The 23092-nt window shown below is 34.9% G+C and overlaps 1 protein-coding gene across 3 annotated transcripts in view; it reads right to left on the bottom strand.

The window, feature by feature from the left end:
• The window catches only part of Glra3 (glycine receptor alpha 3), a 149457-nt gene that overhangs the window by 1056 nt on the left and 125309 nt on the right, over positions 1 to 23092 (bottom strand). The window contains exons 8-9 of one of the 3 annotated variants that reach the window (XM_059244543.1): positions 13668 to 13811; positions 11265 to 11309 (exon numbers count right to left, since the gene is read on the bottom strand). In XM_059244543.1, the coding sequence (XP_059100526.1) occupies positions 11265 to 11309; positions 13668 to 13811 (189 nt within the window). Of the gene's footprint in view, positions 1 to 7072; positions 7078 to 11264; positions 11310 to 13663; positions 13812 to 23092 lie in introns of all 3 variants that reach the window. The other 2 variants (XM_059244545.1, XM_059244544.1) reach the window with 2 other exon arrangements.

Below are 23092 nucleotides of genomic sequence, written 5' to 3'. Positions count from 1 at the left end.
AAGTATCTAAATGAGAGTAAGAAAAAAGCTATTGAGAGATTTTATTATAAATATATGTATCTTAGAATTTTTTGATTGTGAGTTTAAATGTAGAAATACCCAACAAAAGGGAAATACACACCAGAATCATTGACTGAGTTTTTCTCTCTCCTGGAGACAACCTTTTAATACTTATTTCTTACAACTCTAGCTACTTTCTTGGAAAATACAGCCTATCAGAAAATGCTGCTTGCTTTGTGTTATCTTTTATGCTGTGTCTCTATTTTATACTATCCTGTTTGCAAGAGCTGCAAGATAAGAACATACTCTAACAGGTGGACAGCTACTTCACAGATACTGTGGTTTGGTGAATTATGAATAGAATTTGAAAGAGGTTTACTCCATGTTCAAACAGTAAACTTATTATCACTTTTTGCCTCTTTGGCGAAGATCAATTGTAAATAATAAACATATTATAAAGTTAAAATTCATAAATAATGTTTGAAATTATGCTATTATTTCTAAATAGGGTAAATGAAAGAGAAATTCCCATATATTTACATAAAAAAAAAACTAAATTTGGGGCTGGCCAAATGGCTTGGCGGTTAAGTGTACTTGTTGCTCTGACAGATGTGAGTTTGGATCCCAGCATCCACATGGTGGCTCATAACTGCATGTAACTCTGGCCCCAGGGGATTCACTGCCCTCTTCAGGCATCCATAGGTATTGCAAGCACATGATACAAATAAACTCACAAACACACATACACATAAAACGTTTAATTAAAAACTATAAAATTCCTCGAAGGAGGCTTTGCCCTGGAGGAGGTAGGAATGGGGGTGGGCTGGGGGGAAGGTGAGGGGGGCTGGAGAGGGGAGAACAAGGGAATCCGTGGCTGATATGTAGAACTGAATTGTATTGCAAAATAAAAAAATAAAAATAAACTATAAAATTCAATGTAAAATTAACAATTATAACATCTTTATGATAGAGAAATATTTTATTAACTAATATATAATAAAATCAATGAATAGTTTAGAATGTGAGAATAAATGGTTACTGATAACAAGGGTCATTTTTTTTCTAGTAAAACTGCAAGTTTAAAGGTACTAATTAATATATTTTATAGATATAAATCTTCTATGACAGTTTTTTTTGTATTAGTTTAAGAGATAAAATAATCATTTGGTTCAGCTTGAAAACTGCATTAGGTCTACAAACGTAGCTGCTCAATAAAGTGTATATTATAAAATATGAAAGTGAGAAATAGAAATAATTATGGATTGAAAAAGTGAGAAAATGAGAAAGGTTGACTCAGTAATGTATGAAGCAGTTTTCTAGAATTATGAAGGTGAAACAATTCCACCTGAAAGACAAAAGCATATAATTACTGGAAACATTTCAATTCTAAGTTTCATTAAGCAATTGGATTTGGGTGGAAGCAATTAAAATACGACAATTAAAATCACCTTAAAATAAAGCTTCCTTCCAAGTTACCTGTGACTACTGTTGTAATTTGGCAAGAAAAAATAAAATGGAAGTCATTTTTTTTCAGGACTCTAGGAAATATGTTCATTTATGTGGCCATGTTTTGACTCCCCCAAAACAATTTTATGGCAAATTTATTACATGCTTTGAAATTGTCTGTCTTTAAATATATATATATTTATAATTAATATATAATATATAATTAATATATATTATATATAAATTTATATATAATATATAATTAATATATATATAATTAAATATATATATATAATTCAGTTGTTAGTATGTAAATTGTATATTATCATCTTCAGGATTTAATAAATTATGCAGGAGTGTGCATCCCTGAATGGAAACATGTTATCTGAGTAACTTAAATTATGTGTGCAGGTCATTTAATGTTGAAATATAATATAGTATTTAAATTATGTCAACCCCCATGTTTAAAATACATCATTAAAATGGACAAAATAACCTTCTCCATGAGTATTCACTTATATTGGCATGTTAAATCGTAAAGTTCATTATCAAAATACTAAGATTTCACGATTTTACAATATATGTTTAACAAAACAATTCACTGACTACATTTCTTACCATTCATTCATTTTATACAGCTGTCTGTGTGTAGTGGATTAACATCAGTCCTGAGCTGTTAGGACATTCTGAGAAGAACCCTGGTTTCTAAGGCATCATTTTCTTGAAAACATAAACTTAAGCTAAATGGCGAACGGAGTGAGTCTCATTCACTGTGAGTATCTGAACCAGCAGGCAAGGGTCAAGAGGGTTGGATATAGGTCTGCACAACTTCAGCCAGTGTGATGGATGGTATAAAAATTTGGTTCGAAACAAACTCTATGACTTCGGTGTGTAAAGGCAATCACGTACCCCTTGACTTTTGTGCTCTCATCTATGTGAGTGGGTGGGTGGGGACAGAGAAGCTGTGCTCTGGAAAAACAGCTCAGACTCCTGTAAGACGATGATGGTGCTGAACTTAGTTGAACAATTGCTATTGTTTAGAGAGTGCAAGTGGCAATTCAGTCCACACTTCAGCAGTGGACACAGAAGACATGTTTTAGAATAGTTTTTACTCAATATGCTTAGAAATTTTTTCTTCTGATATGCTCCAAGGGGAATCGGATGCTAATCTGCTCTGGGTTTTAAGGAAGCAAAAAGATGTGCAGAAAACTATCGGGCTTGAGTCTTATTACAGGAATATGGATGGCACAGATTTATCCCCTGGGGAAGCATTATGTGGAAGAACAATGAGATAAAAACTGAAGAGGATGTGCCTCAAGATCCAATGACTTCTTTCTTAATTAACCATCCTCATGAAATTGGAACCCACTGGTAGTAGCAGCATGTGAAGAAAGCAGTTGGTTTTCTGACCTGGCTCAAGGTGAAAGCTTGAAAGAATATTTTGTTTAGCCTTGATTACAGCTATACCCACTGTCAGGCATCATTTGAAACTAGGATTTATAGTATATTGTGCCCAATAAAAATATATGAGCTGCATGTTAGCAAGTTACAGGAGGTAAGCAGTTAATTTTAGTTATAGAGTTGGAATTCAGTATGTCCAAAGTAATATTTCTTCATTTGTACAACATATAAATTGAAAATTTTCACCTTCTTAATACTAATTCTTTGGGAATCTGGTGTGTACTTTGTATTTATTTCATCTGTAAATTCAGACTACATTTCTAGTGTTTGGTAGCCATACATTGCCAGGAGCTACAAATTGGGCAAAATAGTTGCGATATAATCTTTTGGGTCATTTTGTAGAGTTAGCAAAGTTCTGTGTGATCCATGCTTTCATGAATCTTCAGGTTAATTAATGTAGAAGCTAATAATAGACTTCCAGATGATGCAGCATAAGAATGGTAGAAATACTGAGTTCTAACTTGCAGTGTTCTTATTCATGAATTACTGGCCTTAGTGATCATTGGCCAGTTTTTGAGTAATGGATGTGTGTGGTGGTGTTAATCAATCCTGAGAAGAGAAATTGTTTCTTACTTCTGTGAAGTGGAACACTCCTGTAGAAGTGTAGATTTATTAAATTCAGTAGGCAGTGTAGGCCAGCCACATTATCATCAGAATGTTTGATAGAAATGATGAATTCCAACTTGCAGTGTTCTTATTCATGAATTACTGGCCTTGATGATCAAATCACATTCTCTAATCTAAATTCTCTAGAATGACCATGGGTAGGGGAGGTCTCCCTTTACAGAAAGTGGGAGGACATGTAGATTCGTGGGCACATTTATTCCTGTAAAGTTCATGCTGGGTAAACTAGTGGGAGGAAAATATCTCTTGACTATTTAAGTGAAAGACCATTAGCATGTAACATATGGCTGTTAAGAAACTAAAAGACAACAGTGAAAATGGGTAGGATTCCTGTGAATGATTTTCTGGCACATCTGGGAATCTGGAAATGGGCTTAGTTTTAGAAGCTACCACACTTAATCAAGTCTACTAGATTTATTTACATCAGACATTAGAAGCAACGATAATAGTGGAAAATGGGGATAAAGACACTGAAATAAGTTCTTTAATTCATCCCATCCCTTCAAATAGATCTAATTGGACAAATGAAGTTAAGGCTGTTGACACATAAAGATTGTCTTGAAGGTCAGGATTATGTTGCCCAACTCTGAGTAGGAATTCAAGATAAAACAATATTTAAAATGGAAAGGTCAAGGACAGTGAACACAGATTTTTGGGATACTGGAAATTAGTGGAAAATGTATGATACTATTAGAAAGGAGCAAGAAGGCAATAAGAGAAGACGAAGAGAAGCTGGTGGAGCAGCAGGGGGGGAGGCAAAGTGGCTGGCTGTGGTGGGAGGTTTCAGTGGTCAAGAAGAGTCTAGGTAGGAAGAAAGAGTACAGAGGGGACTTTGACTCCATGTGCAATTGAAAGAATAGAACTTTGCTGTTTCTGGTCTGAGACTAATGTTGATGAGCCATTTTTTTTAGTATAGTTTTAATTGGATGTATTAGAATGGGATCGTTACGATTATCCAAATCTTCATCTGAAGTAAATATCAAACACTATTGGCTGAGAGATGATACTTGGAATTCTCATCACTGATTAAGTGATTGGAGGCAGGGTAGTAGTCCTAATAAGCTTTGCTAGAACAGTCTGTCTGGTCTTTGAACGAACTAGACAGATCTTGGCAGGCTGGCTATTATTTGTGTTCAGTAAAGAATTCCTACACTCATCTTCACACTCTGGATGTGGTGAAACTTCTTGAGAGTTCTGTCAGGACAAAGGAAGTAGTTATGATTTGACTGATGTTTCTGATATTTTCTTTTTAATCTCAGTCTAATAATAAAGCCAAACACAGTATACATTTATGTGGGAGAGATACAGTTAATGTCTCTTTTCCTCCCAGAGAACCTTCATTCTCCAGCTTACTGCAGAAAGCTGATGAACATTTTGTAGGGAATCACAGTTAAAGTTAATCAGTTAATGATGAGTGATAATTTTTCTCTTCAAGGACCAAAGTCAGACAGTTTTGGAAGCTTTGGTAGCACATGTAATTGAATAGTAGAAACCAATTAATCCAGACTCTGGGTTCAGCATCATTGGCCTACATCTAGGATTGACTGAGTCTAAAAGCCATTAGATGCAATCCACAAGAATTGAAGGAAAAATTGCCATCTTGTCTGGACTCAACTATGAGAAAACCAACTACTGAACTCTGTTGGGTCTATTTTGAACTTTTATTGGTCCCTCTGTATAATGTAACTAGAAGATAAATTATATTTGAAATGGAAGCAAGGACAAACTGAGAGACTCGAGGCTCACAGCCTTAAAATTCACCAGTTGTGGTGGTATCTATTACTAAAATGCATGTAGACTACAGTTTCTGGGAAAACACAAATAATGGAATTTTAAAGGGACTGAGAGGGTACAGAGAATTAAAACTCTCGGTGCTGTGAGCAAGATGGTGCATTTCAATGATAGCTATGGGAATTTTCATGAACTCTGATAAAAACAGCCCCAAAACTGAAGCAACCAGAACATCGGTCCACAGTTTGTTCTGAGATATTTGTATAAGGGGATCATGTGAAAAGAGAATTTTAATCAATAGTCCCTTATAAAATGAGTAGCCTATATTTAGGGAAATTGTTTATTCAGGAATTTTCAGAGAGATGACTTGGGTGGTTTATATCAAATTCATATAAAGGCAGTTTATCTGGCAATGAGCCCCAAATGGAATCTCCTACTGAGCTACCAAATGTCCTCTGAACTTCATAATTTTGTCCTGCTAAAACAGGACAAATCACTTGCTTAACTAGTGGGAAGTCATAGTTTAGAAAATATCTTCCAAAGGTATTTTTCTACTACCACAAAAGAGTTGAATGAATTTCTGAAGTGATTTCTTGCAGTTTTCCTGAAAGGCTAACCCTAAATAATAAAACAATGGTGAATCTGCCTTAGAAGGTTATTATTATTAGGTATTGAATTAGAATATGATGTGATACAGTAATTTATTATAAAATTAATTTTGGTTTTGAATAACTGAGACATAAAATTATCTAGTGTTTGTAAATGTTTTTGTTGATCTTGACAGTTCTATTCTAATTACCTCTCAAATATTTATTGAATATACTTCATATTTTGAAATAGCTTCAATGTATAATCTAATGAGCTGCATGTCACAAAAGCAAGTAATTAAAAATCATATATTCGACTGAAAGGCTCTGTGTATATTAGCTATTATCTAGTGATCATAAAATTACTGCATGTTTAAAACACAGATTATATAGAATAAAGATTGAATAGAATGGGCTAAAAATAAGCTATAAAACATGACTGTTTAAAAAAGGGAAATGAAGACATTAGTTTAATTTACCTGGAGACAAACTCCCTTATTACTCCTTAAGCCAGTTTCAAAGTAAGACAATGAAAAATTTTAAATGCCACTTAGTTATTGTATAATTTCTTTTCATACGAAGACTTTAAAAAATGTTTTAAATTGGGAACAGAGAAAAATATTTTAGTAATTATATACCAGAGCTACACTGTGAAAATTCTAAGTGCCTTTTCACTGTATGTGAGCTGACTCATATGACTGCATGCTGCTGATCGAAATGGGAGAGGTAGACTCAAAGTGGTAGCCCAGAAGTAGTCCTTTGGCAAAATCTCCTTGTCTCTGTCATCACAATGGTATATTCCCATACCTGTGAGGTCAGAACAGTCAGAATGAACTTTTATCTCATTCTGTGTCTTTAAAATGATAAATCAATACTATAAACTTGGAATATGAAAGTGATGAAGGCAGGAAAATTGCCACTGAGCAATCACAAAACATTTATCACCTAAGACACTAGGAAATATGGATTATGTGAATTATAGTAAGATATAGTGAAACGTAGTAAGATTATAGTTAGATTACACATATAATTTCCACCTTAATGTTTTTCTAGTAGATATGTTTCAAACATTCTTTACACACTTAAGATATAGATAACTTAGGATATCTATATATCTTAAGATATATATATATATATATAACTGTAAATGTCTACTTGTTTAACTAATCTTTACAAATTTATTGTCAAATGCATAAGTAGAAGAGAAAGGCAACTAAGTTAACTTCCACTTAGTTGGTTTTTAAATGTGTGGATTTAAAAAAATTGTTAGTAAATACAATAATTGCTTATTTTGCTGAGGAAACATTCATTTAGAGAAGTCTGGGATCAGATAAAAGATGGTAATATTTTTTTAAATTAGTATAAGATATTATTCAATGTACCTGTACATGTTTCTGTGCTGTTTCAAAAAATAAATCTTAAGAAAATAGAAGTATAGTCAATCAAACTATTTCATAGTTGAAAGTCAAATGTCAATATGAAATTCTTTGAACACTAGTTGAAGGAGAGCTTGGCATTTATTAGAAATGACTTAGCCTCAGAACTGAGTGCATGCTTGATGTATTGAGGCATTTTAAGTTTTTAAAGATGAAAGTTCAGGATCTAGATGAATTATGAAAATAGAATATAGATATTTTAAGGGAATGATGAGAAGTCCATAAAATGTTTTTAAAAATATATCCTTACTTCTGGTGTAATATTTTAAATCATTATGGTGAATAGTAGTTACTTATTGGGAGTTATGACATTAGAACTGATAATATGTGGAAAAGCAGCATGCTTGTTTTAATTAACTTTGAGATAGAGGCAATTATGATGTATTTTAATTTCAAGTAAGAAGAGATTACATTACTTGGTTCTTTCCTTTTAATTTTTTATGTGTTGACCTATTAATTCTGTGTATGCTTGTGTGTGTGGATGTGTGTGTGTGGATGTGCCAGGTGTGGAGAGTAGAGGCAATTGGGGGAGTCAGTTCTCTCCTCCCCATCTTGGTTCTGAGAACAGGACTCAGGTCAGACCTTCATCCATTTTCATATCAAGTGCCCTTACCTGCAGAGCTGTTTTGCCAGCCCTACATTACTTTATCAAATATTATTTTCATGAATAGTATTCAAACTGCATACACCTCAAAGGAGTAGTTTGCTTAACATAAATTCTAAATAACTGTTTTGAGAAAATAATCAAAATCTTATAATCTTTATTCTACTTGAGGATGTAAAATTTCAGTGCCTCATAAGAGTAAGTCTTCAGAAAAGAATTTTTTCTGGGTTTGAATTATCGAGAAACCACTTTTTAAAGGTATACATAAAAATTGTAAGTCATACCTATTTAAAGAATATATTAAGTCTAGAATATAGCATCAATAAATCTGGAATGGAACATATCAAATGACTTCATGTATGTGGGTACCATAAAGTTTCAGCCACGAGGTTTCATCTTTTCAACCAACACATTACACATATAGTTTATATTTGTTTTAAGACAGTAGAAATGACAAAACACAAGACAAAAAAAAATAGTTTACCCATTCGTCTTAAAAGTTATATTTAGCTACTTTAAAGTAAGACAACAAATAAATTTGCCGAAAAAGTAATTTTAAGGTATTACACCAATTTTCAATATAATGCAGTTAATTATATCTGTATTTTATAAAGACAACTGTTGGCCTAGCTTAACACAAACTTTGCTCATCATTTCTTGAGTATAATACTAGTTCATTTCTATTTTATTTGCATATGCAGATAATTCTTAGGAAGACAGAAGTTCTAGAATATTGTGCAGATGAATTTTCTCTTAGCAAAGCATTGAGTCATCGCTGGAATGTGGAGTAAGCTACATGAAATGCGTTGAAGCAGTCCAATGTCACTCAAAGCGCTCAACAGCTAATGCATGTTCAGAAATACTACAGTGTCTGTGTATCTCTCCATACATGGCAAGAGTAACCTCTAACCAAAAAAATTTCACATCATGCATACACCCACACACATTCAGCACTGGAGATAGCATCTATGACATGGCGTAGTGGGAGTCAGCACACAGCAGGCTATGACAGTGTGGGGTGGGGAAATTTGGATGCAAGAGCCAACTTTTACTCTTCCAAATAGGCAAAGGGTTCTTTTGTTCCTCTAATAGAAAAGACGTGTCATTCCAAAGATTACATATTAAGTTCTAGTGAAAACTATAGTAAGTTATAAAAACAACGTTTCTAGGAATTCCATCTGCACTAATGTAAGATCTTTTGTAACAAACTTTCTACAAAACAGGCAATTTTGTTTACTTTGGCTGTTCTTCCAAATTAGCATATGGAGGGACACTCATGCAAATTATTGCTTGCGAAAATAGACACACTGTATTCATTTGGTCTTATTGTGATTATGTGGATTTTATGACTTGGATTGCTCAGAGCCTGTCAAAGCAGAATATGCAGTTTAAGATGATAAAGAATTTGGTCAGCCCAGATGGTCATTAGTTTGAGAAAGATACTTTACAAAAGTCAAAGTTACCATTTCCATATTTGTTCAGTGCTTATCCTACTTGCTAAAAATAGGAAGTTCATGCTTTTCTAAAGAATGTGTTTACATTACTATATAGTTTTCTTACTGAAAACTGATTGTGACATAAGGGCATATTTTCATTAGAAATCTTTATAAAGTCATAATTAATAGAATGTGCAATTTTCCTTAAATAGTTTCTGAAATCTTTTTAGTTACTAATGATATATAATTATGCAGGCTTTCAGAGACAGATTTTACATGGGTATATACTATTTATTGTATATGATATATGCTTTTATATGAATCTATATTGAAATCACTACATCTGATTATTCAGATTTCATGAATTTAAAATATTGCTAATAGGATAACTATAGTCAATAAATCATATGACATTTTCAAAGATAAAACCAAGAAATATTGGGGTTGGGAACTAACATACAAATTTGGTTAACAAAGTAAACTAGTTAAGTGATTATAGATTCTAGGAGACCTTCGTAAGTACTTGCCTTAGTTAGAGTTTGTATTGCTGTGATAAAACAGCATGACCAAAAGAAAGTTGAGGAGGAAAGAGTTTATTTGGATTACACTTCCACGTCATAGTCTAGCTCTGAAGGAAGTCAGGACAGAAACCTGGAAACAGGAGCTGAGCAGAGGCCATAGAGGAGTGCTGCTTACTGGCTTGTTCCTCATAGCCTGCTCAGTCAGATTTCTTATAGAACCTTGGACCACCAGCTCCATGATAGCATCATCCATAATGGGCTGGGCCCTCCCCCATTGATCACTAATTAAGAAAATGCTCTAGAGCTGGATCTTACGGAAGCATTTTCTTAGTTGAGATTATCTACTTTCGGATGACTCTAGTTTGGGTCAAGTTGACATAAAACTAGCCAATACAGTACTTTAAAGTAGTACTGGATCAATATAGTCTGTAAGAAAGTAGAGATGCTAAAAATGTTCATTTAAAGTGGTTTCATTTGCTAGATTCTCAACTGGGGGTGTTAAGAATGCACAACGGAATCCATCTTGGGAGCTACTTTAAAAACACAGTTTATCCAAAATTTTCAGCTTAGCAAACTAGTCTATTTGTAATGTAATTCCATGAGCCAAATTCTTGGCTTTGGTACATTTATAAATCACCCATGGTTCAATAATCTAGATATCCTTCCTAGATATTTACACATCATGTATGGATGTGTGTTTTGTGATATCTTTATGTATTTTTATTTACAAATTTGAAAATATGTGCTCATTAAAACAAAATTGTTAATTTCTGTATATAATTTTTTAATGAACAGATTCTAAAGATACAGAGACTGCACAGAAGCATTTTGGACCTCCTTTTTAGGTTGCTTGTACAGCTGCTCTTAGAATTGAGTGTCTAAATGCATTTTATATTTATTTCCTTACTATTTATTGTGATTTATTTACTTATTGACTCTAATCTCACTTTATAGCTCTGCCTGGTCTGGAACTTGCTGTGTAGGTTAGGCTGGCTCAAACTCACAGACATCTGCCTGCCTCTGCCTTCCTAGCACTGGGCTTAAAGGTGTGTTCCACCACACCCAGCTCCAATTTATTTTTAAGTTAATTTTCTCCAGTTCTATGATTTCCCCCTGTGAAGATTACTACCAGATATATATGATATTTTTAAAATATATATGCTAAAATCACTTTGACCAGTTATATTGAGCTGTGAACAAAATGAATCATAACTTAGCCTCTTATTGATTGAGGAAAGACAAGAGTGTAGCTCTTAGGAAAGATGATTGTCCCTAGCTGAAGAGAAATGCTGTTTGCTTAGCTTTAAGTCAGAAAGGGGCTGTGTTTCCCCACCAAACACTGCCTCGGAGCAGAATATGCTGTCTGCTTTTTATAGATGATCACATTCCTCTACTTAGAGTTAAGAAAGTCCATTTACCGTGTCTGAGAAACGGTAAAACTTCTCCAGTGCAAAAGCTTCTGTCTGCGGGAAGGTAAAGTGGACCAAGAGGAGTTGAGAAACCAGAGAAGCAAGTCACGTATAATTACACAATTGATTTCAATCACATACACCATTTTAGCATACATATGTATCAATTCATTGATGTTCACAGATACAAAGTATCTATCCAAAAGTATTGAATCGAAAACAAGTAGCTTTGTTCTGCATTAAATTTTAATTACCCTTAGTCACATATGCTGCTTGGATATTTCAAGTAGTGATGAGAGAATGATAAACCATTATAATTCTTATAATTCTTGTATTTCTTTCTAACTTTTCCTGGAACACTAGTCTCTGAACATATTAATCTTTCATCTTTGAGTGAGATAAATAAATAATAACAGACAATCAAGTACATCAAATATTTTTATCTCACTCCTACTTATGGTAAAATTGAGTAAAGAGGCACTTCAGTCAAAAGATTTTTCTTGAAAAGAGGAACCAGAATTGAATATCTAAATTTGTGGTCTGGTTCATTATCCAGTGATTTTAGTGTGGAGTGAGTATAAGATAACAGTCATTTCCTGTTAGACAGCATATGCATGATGCTTCTCATTTCTAGTCTAGGTGGCCTGTGGTTGAAGCATGCTACAGTAGATAGGAAAGAAAAGGGAAGTAAAGGAATGGAAAAGAAAAGTGCAAAATCGAATACTAATGATAAGGAAACTGAGTATTGCCCCAGTTATAACAAACAATGATCAGGGAAATTCTGAGTCACTAACAGAAAGGCATGTGCTGTGGCCAGGAAAGCCGTGGTTCTGTTACAGTGTTTCCGTCAGTCTAAGAATCAGGAGGGAAAGGGCAGCAGAAGTCTGTGTGACGGAAGTGATGAGGACAAAGAGAGGAACGGGGCCAGGGTGGGGATAAAAGTGCAAAGATAGAAGGAGGAGAGAGAGCTGGTAAAGAAAGAAGAGAGGGAGGAGACAGAGGTGGTGGAGAAGGAAGAGCAGGAGGAGGAGCTGGAACAGGACAGGGAGGAGGAATAGAAGAGGGAGGAGGAATACAAGGGAGAGAAGGGGGGAGGAGGGGGAGGAGGAAGAAGGGGAGGGATAAGAGAGGGAGGAGGGGGAGGAGGAGGGAGAAGAGGAATAAGAGGAGGACAAAATCATAATTGACCAAAGACAAGAGGAGGGTGGAAGGGCATTATGAAAATTAATCTCCTCATCACAATACATTTCAACATATGAATGGTATGGTTTTGTTTTCATGGAAACTTAACAAATGAAAAAATCGAGCATTGTTTTATGTCAATATAATACTGTCTTGGGGCTAATGCTCCTTTCCTGCAGCCGTTTGTGGATGTTTACTGGGCCTTGATAAGTTTTGGAAGTCAGTTGCCTTAGAATATATTTAGTACTAAAATGTACTTAAGCTGACAGTTTAACGGCTTTTGCTTTAAAAATAGTTACTAAATGTATAAGTAGTAAGTAATTCATAAATTATTGAGCCCTTAAAAATCATTAAGACTTCATATTGTATAAGGCAGACCATTGTCCTTCAGAGTTACATTTTGTTTAACTGTCTCAGTATGTAGAACTGTGGCAATACTTTTCTATGACTCTGACAGTTTTGTGTTGAAGGAAGGTTTTCCTTTAAGTTGTCATTTGGCACATTTGGACTGTAATAAGTAACCAACAGATCTACTGTTGAGAGAGACTTTCTGTTATTATAAAGGAAGATACCATAACATAATTTAACAGAGGAACAAACACATTATACACACCAAATTCAGCTAGCATGTTACTTCCACAACTTTCTATGACTTCCTAATGATGCTCCGAATGCATTTACTTATGGGTCTATCTTGGATCGGATATCAGCAAGGCAATAATAGCATTTGTTTTGTTTACCACAAGGCTTCAGAACAAAGATGCTTAAATATGAAAATGTGCATAAGAAGGAGATTATACTGCATGAACTCATCATGATATTAATACTTCCATGCAATTTATGGAAACAACCTATTAGCTCAGAAAAAGAACAATTTTATAATTAAATCTGATGTCTGTATTAAGTGATGCTATTGGGAATACTCTAGCATTGCAAGTAGAAGATGGAATATTTATCAGATGAAGTATAAACAATGTTGCTCCTGGAAATATATTAATGACCTTCATAAAGTGTATCATGTCATCAGGCATGCTACGTAAGTACAACTCAATACTACAATTTCTCCCTGAACCGATCTTTACACAGTTTTTAAAAGTACAAAAGTGAGAGAATATCATTTCATTTAGTCTCCAATCCAAATTTTTCTCCTAGACATTTGCATTAAACATAACAAATCACTATGCACTGCAAACTGATATCCCATTAAACCCAATAAAAGTAATCACTTACCTTATTCTTTCTCTTTCGTCGAAATCTCAAAAGTTCTTTGTGTTGTCTTGATACAAAATTCACTGCTGCATACTCCAGAAGTGCTGAAAACACAAAAAGGAGGCACACTGCCATCCAAATATCAATAGCTTTGACATAGGAAACCTGGGCAGGAAAGAAGAGTAAGAGAAAAACTAGTAAGAAAGTTAACTTTGACTGCTATTGCCCTGGAAAACAAAATTGATTGTTAGTTTTCTGATTCTGAATATGAATTATAAATCAGTTAGAAAAAAATAAATGAAAAGGATCTATTCACTAGGAATTTCCAAGATATTATTTTTTACAAATTTTATGGATTAATCATAAATTTGTAGGACTTGAATATATTTTGTTATTATTTCCAAGTTAGGAATTAACTCAAATACAAGAAAAAAGAAAGAGGAAATATTCCATATTTGAAACATTATCAAGAGGATACAATTAGGAAAGAAAGAAGTCAAATTGTCTTTATTTGCAGATAATGCATGTTTATACATAAAAGACCTTAAAAACTCTACCAGAAAAACTTCTAAAGCTGATATATACTTTCAGTAAAGTATCAGGATACAAAATTAACATGCAAAAATTAATAGCCTTCCTATATACAAATGTCAAACAGAAAGAAAAAGATATCAGGGAAATAATGCCTATCATAAAAGCTAGAAAAAGTATCTTGTGATGACTCTAACCAAGTAAGTGAAAGACTTGTATAATAAAAAGCTTTAGAAACTGAAGAAAGAAAATATAGAATTTAAATTAAAGAAATTAAAAAAAGAAGATATCCGAAGATGGAAAAAATTCCTATGTTCATGGATCAGTAGGACTGATATTGTGAAAATGCCCATTCAACCAAAAGTAACCTACAGATTCAACACTATCCCTGTCTAAATTCCAAGAAAATTCTTCCAGAAATTAAAAAAAAACAACTTTCAATTTCATATGGAAACAAACAAACAAAAAAAAAAAAAAACAGGAAAACTTAAATAAGCCTGTACAGTAAAAGTCAAAGGCATCATCATCTCTGATGTCAAGCTCTATTACAGAGCTATAGCAATAAAAACAGGATGGTTTTTATTGGCATAGGAGCAGATATGTTGCTCAATGGAATCAAATTGAAGATCCTGATCTAACTCCACATACCTAAGGATACCTGATACTTTCAAAGAAGCTAAAAATACATACTGGAGTCAAGACACCATCTTCACCAAGTGGTGCTGGTCAAACTGGATGTCCATATGTAAAAGAATGAAAATAGATCCTATCTATCACTCTTTACAAAACACAACCCGAAATGGATCAAAGACCTCAACATAACACCAGGTATCTCAATTCTGAAACATTATAATGCTTGCAGTTACATTGCACTTAAGTAAGTAAATAACTAAATAAATAAATGTGTATATGAGTGTGTGTATATACATGTATATATGTATGTATAAAACAATGTTAACTTTTAAATATTATAATTTCACTATTTCTTTTTTACTTAGCAATGATTTTATTTTACAACTAATTAATTCACCTAAAATAATTTTATTTGTTCTCTATTTCAAAATTTTTCTTAGGCAACCCCTAAGAGTAGTAAGTAAAAAGAATCCCTTGCTTCCTCACCTGCTAATCTGACTACAATTATTATGATGTGCATGTATGAATGTATATATATAATATTTACATATAAATAGACATACTTTGCACCATATATACATATATATGTATGTTTCTCCACTATTGAGCTATCTGCATGTAATTTGAAGACAGTGCTAAACACTCAACACTATTAGCAATTATCTACTCAGGGTAGCTACTGTCTAATCTTAATACCCGAATAGCATTCTATCAAATAGCCTGACTTGTTGCATTTTAATTTCAGGTCTCATTAGTATTTACTCACATTTGCTCAATCTTTCCTTGTTTTTGGTGTTATCAGTAGTTTTAATGAGTCAAGGCTAGCAATTTTACAGAGTGCTCTTCATAAATTTTCCTTGTTTGTTAGTAATATCCTACCAAAGTTTCACATCCATTCTTTACTATGCATTATAGCAGGGAGGAAAAAGTGTTAGTCATTTGGATATGGTGAGGCCTTCCAGTTTTTTGTATTTTAAAGGTTACTGAGTTCCTCCTGAGTGTAATGTTCTGAAATTATGTTGACACAGCTTTGTTGTAGAGCATGCATTCGGCATACGTGAAACATCTTGTTTGATGTCTAGCACCAACCTCCCAAAATTTATTTTGAATTTTCACAAGGTGTAGCTATTATTCATTGATGATTCTAAGGAAGTTGTGACATAGAAAATGGCAAAGGCTAGAACAAAAGCCTCAGCAGCTTTTGACTTGTCTGGACTGTCCCTTTTGAATGACTCCTGTTTGTCCCTCAGATGTCAGCATAAACTACTTTCTCAAGAAATCTTTTCCTAAAAGTTCATAACAGAATAGCACTCTTCTATCTTCCTCTTCCTCTTTCACAGCTAGAGGCAAAGTTCCTCATTGTAGAGGTGGTATTGAGACCTAGTGAAATGCCTGCAAAAAATCACAGAGCTATCAAATGGCAAAGGTTAAGATTGGCATTTAATTAACCTACTATAGAAGACCTATAATTGGTCTACTTCTGGAGACCAGGAACACGACTACTACTCTATTACCTCCCCTTTTGACTAATTAAATCATCACTACAAATTAAGAACAACACTGAACTTTGGAATTTAATTTGTGTTAAAACGTCCATCTTTAATTTTTCCCTAATAATTAAAAGTCAAAGTTCCTCCATGTGTGTTTGCTTTGATCTTAAACCCAGACTATTCCCTCTTTACCAGATAGTGTGAGAAAGGAGATAGGGTCTAGGTATTTACTAGAGAGAAATAAAGTGTCTTTTGACCAGGAAAATCCAAACTGTTAAAATCAGAGAAACACTGTATCCTTCAAAATGCAGTGAAGAGTGCCCAAGATTATATAAAATGAAGCAAGGCTTTTGATCTAGCTGGGAACTAGGAGATAATTTTCTATTGAATTTATATTAATACAGGGAGGCATAGTCAGCTTGATATCTTAATTTTAGTGGCGTGTTTAACCATAAATGGGACATCTATATTACCAGTCCCCAAGACTGGTGGACGATTGTGGAAGAGGGTCCCAAGAGATTGGAAGAGCTGAAAGTCTGGGAGGATCAGAATGGAATAGTGTTTTCTGAACACGACAGAAGCACTGCACTTATGAACTCTTAACAACTGTGGTTGCCTGCGTAAAATCAAGCCAGTCAACATTCTAGTGAGAAGCAGGAATGATTCATGAACCTCTGCCCTAATTGCGGCACTAAGTATAGTTGAGGACTTCGAGGTAGAGAGAGTCAGTTTTCATTAAATTGATAGTTACTGGTAGGTTGACCACACTCCAGTGAATTATCCCACATCCAGGAGTATGTGGCCAGCACAAACTGGTCTCAGTGGATTGGTAAAAAAAAATGTCATGCAAACTGTTTCTTCTACTTTCAGCATTCTTTAGCTATTAGTAGCCTTTTGTGTAGGGTTTAAGATCTCATGGGGGTGGTTAGAGAGAGGAAAGGGAACAGGGGCATGTGAAGAAAAGGGACATGGAGAAATGATGTGATTATATTATAATCTCGAAAAAGAGGAAAAAAATCAGGCATGAAGTTGGATGGGGTCGGAGATAGGGATGGATGTGGGAGGAGTTAAGCGAATGAATGAGGAGTGAATTTGGTCAAAGTACATTGTAGGAAATTCTCAAAGAATTAGTAAGTATTTTAAAAGTTTATAATATATTCTGTAGACTTACGTTCATATTTCAGAAATACTGTGCATTTCTTATATTGTTTAATGTCATAATTAGGAAATAGAGAGAATTTACATTACAAATAACATAAAAATATACGACTGAATTGTATCATTATTGATGAGTTCCATGGATATCATAGACAGAGCCAAGTCACCTTGGTTTTGGAGAGAAGTCATATTTGGGGAGCTTACCTAAGTAAGAATTTCTCTATGTTTCACACTTAAAACATAATATAATGGAAGTTGGCTTGATGAGAATCTGCCTATGATGCACTATGTTAATAGAGAGCATCGAAGTCTCAGTGGATGGAACTAATGTATGCCATGTCCACTTTTGTTGAAATGTGGTCCTGGATCTGTGCTGTCACTGTGACTCTTTCTTGTGGTACAGTGGTGGAGGAAATACAGGGCACTTGTGGTTGTCAGCTTGGGTGATTAATGGTACAGGCTTGAGGGGGCACGGGTCATTTTGGTTAAAGTTCAGCAACCAGAACTGCTCAGAATCAGCCTCAACTTAAAACAAAAAAAAAAAACTGCCAAGCTTTCCAGGTACCTGGCGGGGGAAACCCAGGGGGAGCGGCACAGCAGTACCCTGAGATATTTGAATACTTTAAGATGATAATATAAGCGAAGATTCACTAAAGAGCCAAGGACACTGCCTTCCAGGAAAAAGCTATCAATTGCGGTGGCAGACAGGATAACTCAGCTAGGTCTGAAACATAGCTGAGTATTCTAAATCCATGCTGTCAGAGAAAGTACAGGAAATCAGTCATAAAGAGGTACAAAATCTGCCTAGAGATGGAGAGTAAAGGTGAAGAGCTCCATGCTGCTTCACCCATGAAATGACTTTGTTTGAGCCACACAGTTTCAGAGAGGATGGAGAGGAAATAGAAGAGAAGAAGAAGAGGTGAGAGAGGACAGGAGTGAAGGAGAGAAAGAGAAAGAGATAAAGGGAAGAAAGGAGAGACAGAGTGAGAGGAAGAAGGACATACTTAGAATAGATGACTTTACTATCATGCTCATTCCTCTCCCAGGTGATCACTTGTTTGTGTATTTAATCCTGAAATAATTTCATTTGTTCCCTCTGATCATGAGTGATAGGTTGTGTCTGTCATTGGACAACAATTCACAGGTGCGGTATCCCTCTGCAAGATTTTGATATTATCACTCAAGAGCAATGTTTTGGGTTTTGTTGCCTGACAAGCACATTGGAGGAACTGCATTGCAGAAATGGAACCATATGCTAAGGCTGAGAGGCCCGCCTAGGTACATGCCTTTACAATAATCTACCAAGTTGGTCAAAACCATTACCATGAGGCCAGTAATTTCCTATGCTGAAGCTCATAGATACAATGTACTAATGGATGAAGATACATTGGATGTGGCTTGCTAATTATTACTCAGACTTGTGCACATCTGTCATTTCCACGTATTAAAATTTAGATGCATTTAAAAAGCTTCAACTTAAGAAGAGGATATTAATTAAAGCAGAACCCGGCCTAAGCCTGCATGTAGACATCTGTCTATAAGGCAAATTTCCATGGGTCATTTAAGAGTAATTGCTTTGTCAATTTTTTTCAATCTAAATTTGCTTTTCTTAAAAAAGATTTATATATATATTATATATATATATATTACAGAACATATATATAATACAGTATAATATATATATATATATATATATATATATATATATATATATATATATATTACAGAACATTTCAGTGTATGCCTTTGGGTAAGGTAATCTGTTCTTCCTTTAGCGGCAATCCATCTTTGTAGATTTCCCCAGTTCCAGAAATGTCAAGTGAAACATGATGAATAAGTTTGACTGTGGAATAAGCCAAGTGGCTCAGGCATACAGAAAAATATGTTTCTCAAAACATGCTGGAAATTTATCTGCTTATGTGTTGTTTTCTTTTCTGAGTTTTTAAATTGCTAGTCTCTATGAATTTTACTTAATTGTTTAGTTTATTCACTAGAATGGGAGAGCCTGCATGCAAAAACTTTACATTTGTAAAGTTTATAGGAGAAATATTAACCTGAAATGCATTTGGATGTTATCTAATGCCAGAGATGAAATGTAGCTGGAGAATTTCTCTCCAGCTCCCGCCACCAAGTCCCGCCAGTCTCAGAGCCCACTTATAAAATAAACACACAGACTCTTACATTATTTAAACTGCTTGGCCATTAGCTCAGGCCTGTCATTGTCTAGCTCTTACTCTTATATTTAGCCCATTTCTATTAATCTTTACTTTGCCACATGGCTCATGGCTTACCGGTACTTTACATCTTCCTTGTCCTGATGGCGGCTGGCAGTCTCCTCCCCCCAGCTTCCTGTTCTCTCAATTCTCCTCTCTGTTAGTCCCGCCTATACTTCCTGCCTAGCCAATGGCCAATCAGTGATTTATTTACTGACCAATCAGCAACACACTTGACATACAGACCATCCCACAGCAATGAAATAATTACAAAAAAGAGAAAGAGCAAACAGTGTGTTAAAGTCATAGGCTAAAGCAAATGCAGTTGGTATTGAAAACATTGAAGGAGAGCACTAGGCACTAGCCAGTGATGACAGTGAGAGACATTCAGAGCTTTGACATTCTGGGGTTTTTAACCCATCACCCTGGCGGGTGACTCTTAGTGATGCTGCATTCACTCTGATTATATGCAGACCCATAGTAAATGCACAATGTTTCTCATGTAACATTTGTCACACTCGTGAAGGTTTTTTTCTTTAAGGGTTAAAATGCAGTGGAGAAGCTTTTTTTCCTGAGTTGCATTATTTCTACTGACTAGAGGTCATCCTTCCAGTCACCTCAGGAAAGTGCAACCAGGGAAAGACGAAAGGATTGTGAAGGTCACAGCTACCTCAGCTTCCAGATTCAGTTCCCAGAGCTTTACTTCCATATCTTCTATTGAGTGTGACTAACGTTTTCTAACATTTACAAGAAAACGCAAAATCAATCTAGACGTCACTTGAGAGGTTTCCTGAGAGGATGTACTTAGACTTCCTGGCATGCATAATCTATTAACGTTTGACCTATTCATTTGAAGTTAAATTTAGCGTGTGACTCCTTGCTCCTGTTTTACGTGTTGGAGATTTTGCACTCTACTTATTATGACCATTTTCATTCTCATTCCTTTTGTTCAGATGTCTAAGAGTGTAATTTATGACTTATCTTGGAGACAGATGATGCCTATAAGGGCCCTTTAAGGACCTATTTTTGAGGAAGTTCATAAATATGGTCTGGGGTATCTCTATCTATCTATCTATCTATCTATCTATCTATCTATCTATCTATCTATGTGTCTCTGTGTGTATACATATGTATTTACACACATATATGTGTGTGCAGTACAGTATGTAGTAAAGGAGATTTTTAGTCTCAAAATTGCATATGCAGTTTTTGCTTTTTAAAATTTAGCTTTATCATGAATCCTTGTATGGTGCTGCTATAAAAATGTAAACTTTGGAATATCTCTTAAACTTAGAAAATTTATACTTATGTGTATGTGCATAGATTCATATAATAGCAATCAGTAAAAAAAAAGGCCATGAATTTGAAAGATAGTGGGGAACATGAGTATATGGGGGGAAAGGGAGGGGGAAATTCTGTAATTATAATCTCAAAATAAAAACAAATAAATTGAAAAAATATACAGCAGATCTGTATATATGTCAAGTAGAGAGAAGATGTTTATTAAATGCTAAGTTTTATACTTAAAACTCAGTAAGCCTAGTAATTGTAGCAAGATGAAAGGACAACTGGAAATATCCATCAGTTCATCTTTTAATAGGTCCAATCTATGCTTAGAAATTATATTCATTGTAAAACAAAGGATGACTAGACTGCTACTCACAACTCCAGGGATACTACCTAGAAAACAGGACCCCAAGAAAGACACAGGGATCACCCAATGACAGAGAAATGGATGAGATCTACATGAGCAAACTGGACGTGAAGGGGGGTAATGAAGGGCAAGGGTCGAGGGAAAGAGAGCTTAGGGGAGTGGGAGATCCCAGCTGGATCAAGAACAGAGAGGGAGAACAAGGAATAGGAGACCATGATAAATGAAGACCACATGAGAATAGGAAGAAGCAAAGTGCTAGAGAGGTCCCCAGAAATCCACAAAGATACCTCCACAATAGACTACTGGCAATGGTCGAGAGAAATCCCAAACTGACCTACTCTGGTGATAGGATGGCCAAACACCCTAACTGTCGTGCTAGAAATCTCATCCAATGACTGATGGAAGCAGATGCAGAGGTCCATGGCCAGGCCCCAGGTGGAGCTCCAGGAATCCAATCGGTGAGAAAGAGGAGGGATTGTATGAGCGAGAATTTTTGAGACCATGATTGGAAAAAGCACAGGGACAAATAGCCAAACTAGTGGAAACACATGAACTATGAACCAATGGCTGAGGAGCCCCTAACTGGATCAGGCCCTCTGGATAAGTGAGACAGTTGATTAACTTGAACTGTTTGGGAGGCATCCAGGCAGTGGGACCGGGACCTATTATGGTACAATAATAAAGCAAAAATGAACCCAGACGTGTTGTATTTTTTCCAGACTTGATTGAAGTACTATCAGTTAACTGTATTTTGTATTTAAATAGTAAGGACAAAACCCTGCTGGCTGGAGTAGCTTTTCACTGCTATAATAATAAGAAGGTCTGATTACTATATGCTCCCTTCAGTCCATTTATATTGCCACAAACATATAACTTACTGTTTAAATCCTCTGAGTATTTTCTAGACCATTAAGAGTGTTTGTTAATTAATTTTAAGAAACCAACAGTAAATATACCTCCTTCCATTTTTTTATCTTTTATTCTTTCAGTTTAAATAACCCACAAATAATCTGTGTGACAATATAATCAAGTATTAAGAAAACATAATGATGCACTTTCAGTTTATATTAGCTATAGTTTCTTGTATAGTTGGTAGTAAAACTGTTTTGTATTTTTCAAGAACTACTGTTTTCCTTATATAGTAAGGAAGATAACTGCAAACTTTAAATTCTTTTTCATTAATTTTGTGGTACTCTAGAGTGAAACAGAGAGAAGCAGGTGAAGTTTAATGCAACTGAATTTTCATGCTACACCAGAAAGATAAAAATGGTATAGCTGCTTGCTTTTTAAAGCCAAGTATTGAGTAAATAATTGAAAAGCTCATGTTGTTTAAATGTGCACATGGTACTCAGTAAACGCACATAGACGTTAGGTTCTGAGGATGAAAATGTGTAAATGTGCACATGGTACTCAGTAAACGCACATAGACGTTAGGTTCTGAGGATGGAAATGTGTAAAAGATGCTTTGTCTCATCATAAAGCTACTTCTTATGGGTTTCACAAGCAAATTAAACCAAAGGAAAAAAGAAGAAGAAAAGAAAAAAAGAGGAAAGTAATTGAAATATTATGTTCAAGGTACTGGCCCTCAACCCTTAAATACCCTTTAGTCTACAATTTGCAATATATTTGACCAGAGGCTTCTGGGCCTCTGTGATAAATTTAACTAATTAGCTGTCATTAGACTTTCAAGTGTTCTTTGTCCTTTTATGTGTAGCAGCTTTTTGTAAATAAGATAGCTGGAGGGGTAGGGATAGAGTGGAGAGATCT

Source organism: Peromyscus eremicus, chromosome 17 (assembly GCF_949786415.1).
Source record: "Peromyscus eremicus chromosome 17, PerEre_H2_v1, whole genome shotgun sequence".
Lineage (NCBI taxonomy): Eukaryota > Metazoa > Chordata > Mammalia > Rodentia > Cricetidae > Peromyscus > Peromyscus eremicus.
Note: the sequence above shows the minus strand (reverse complement) of the source record. Positions and strands in the feature narration are given on the sequence as shown.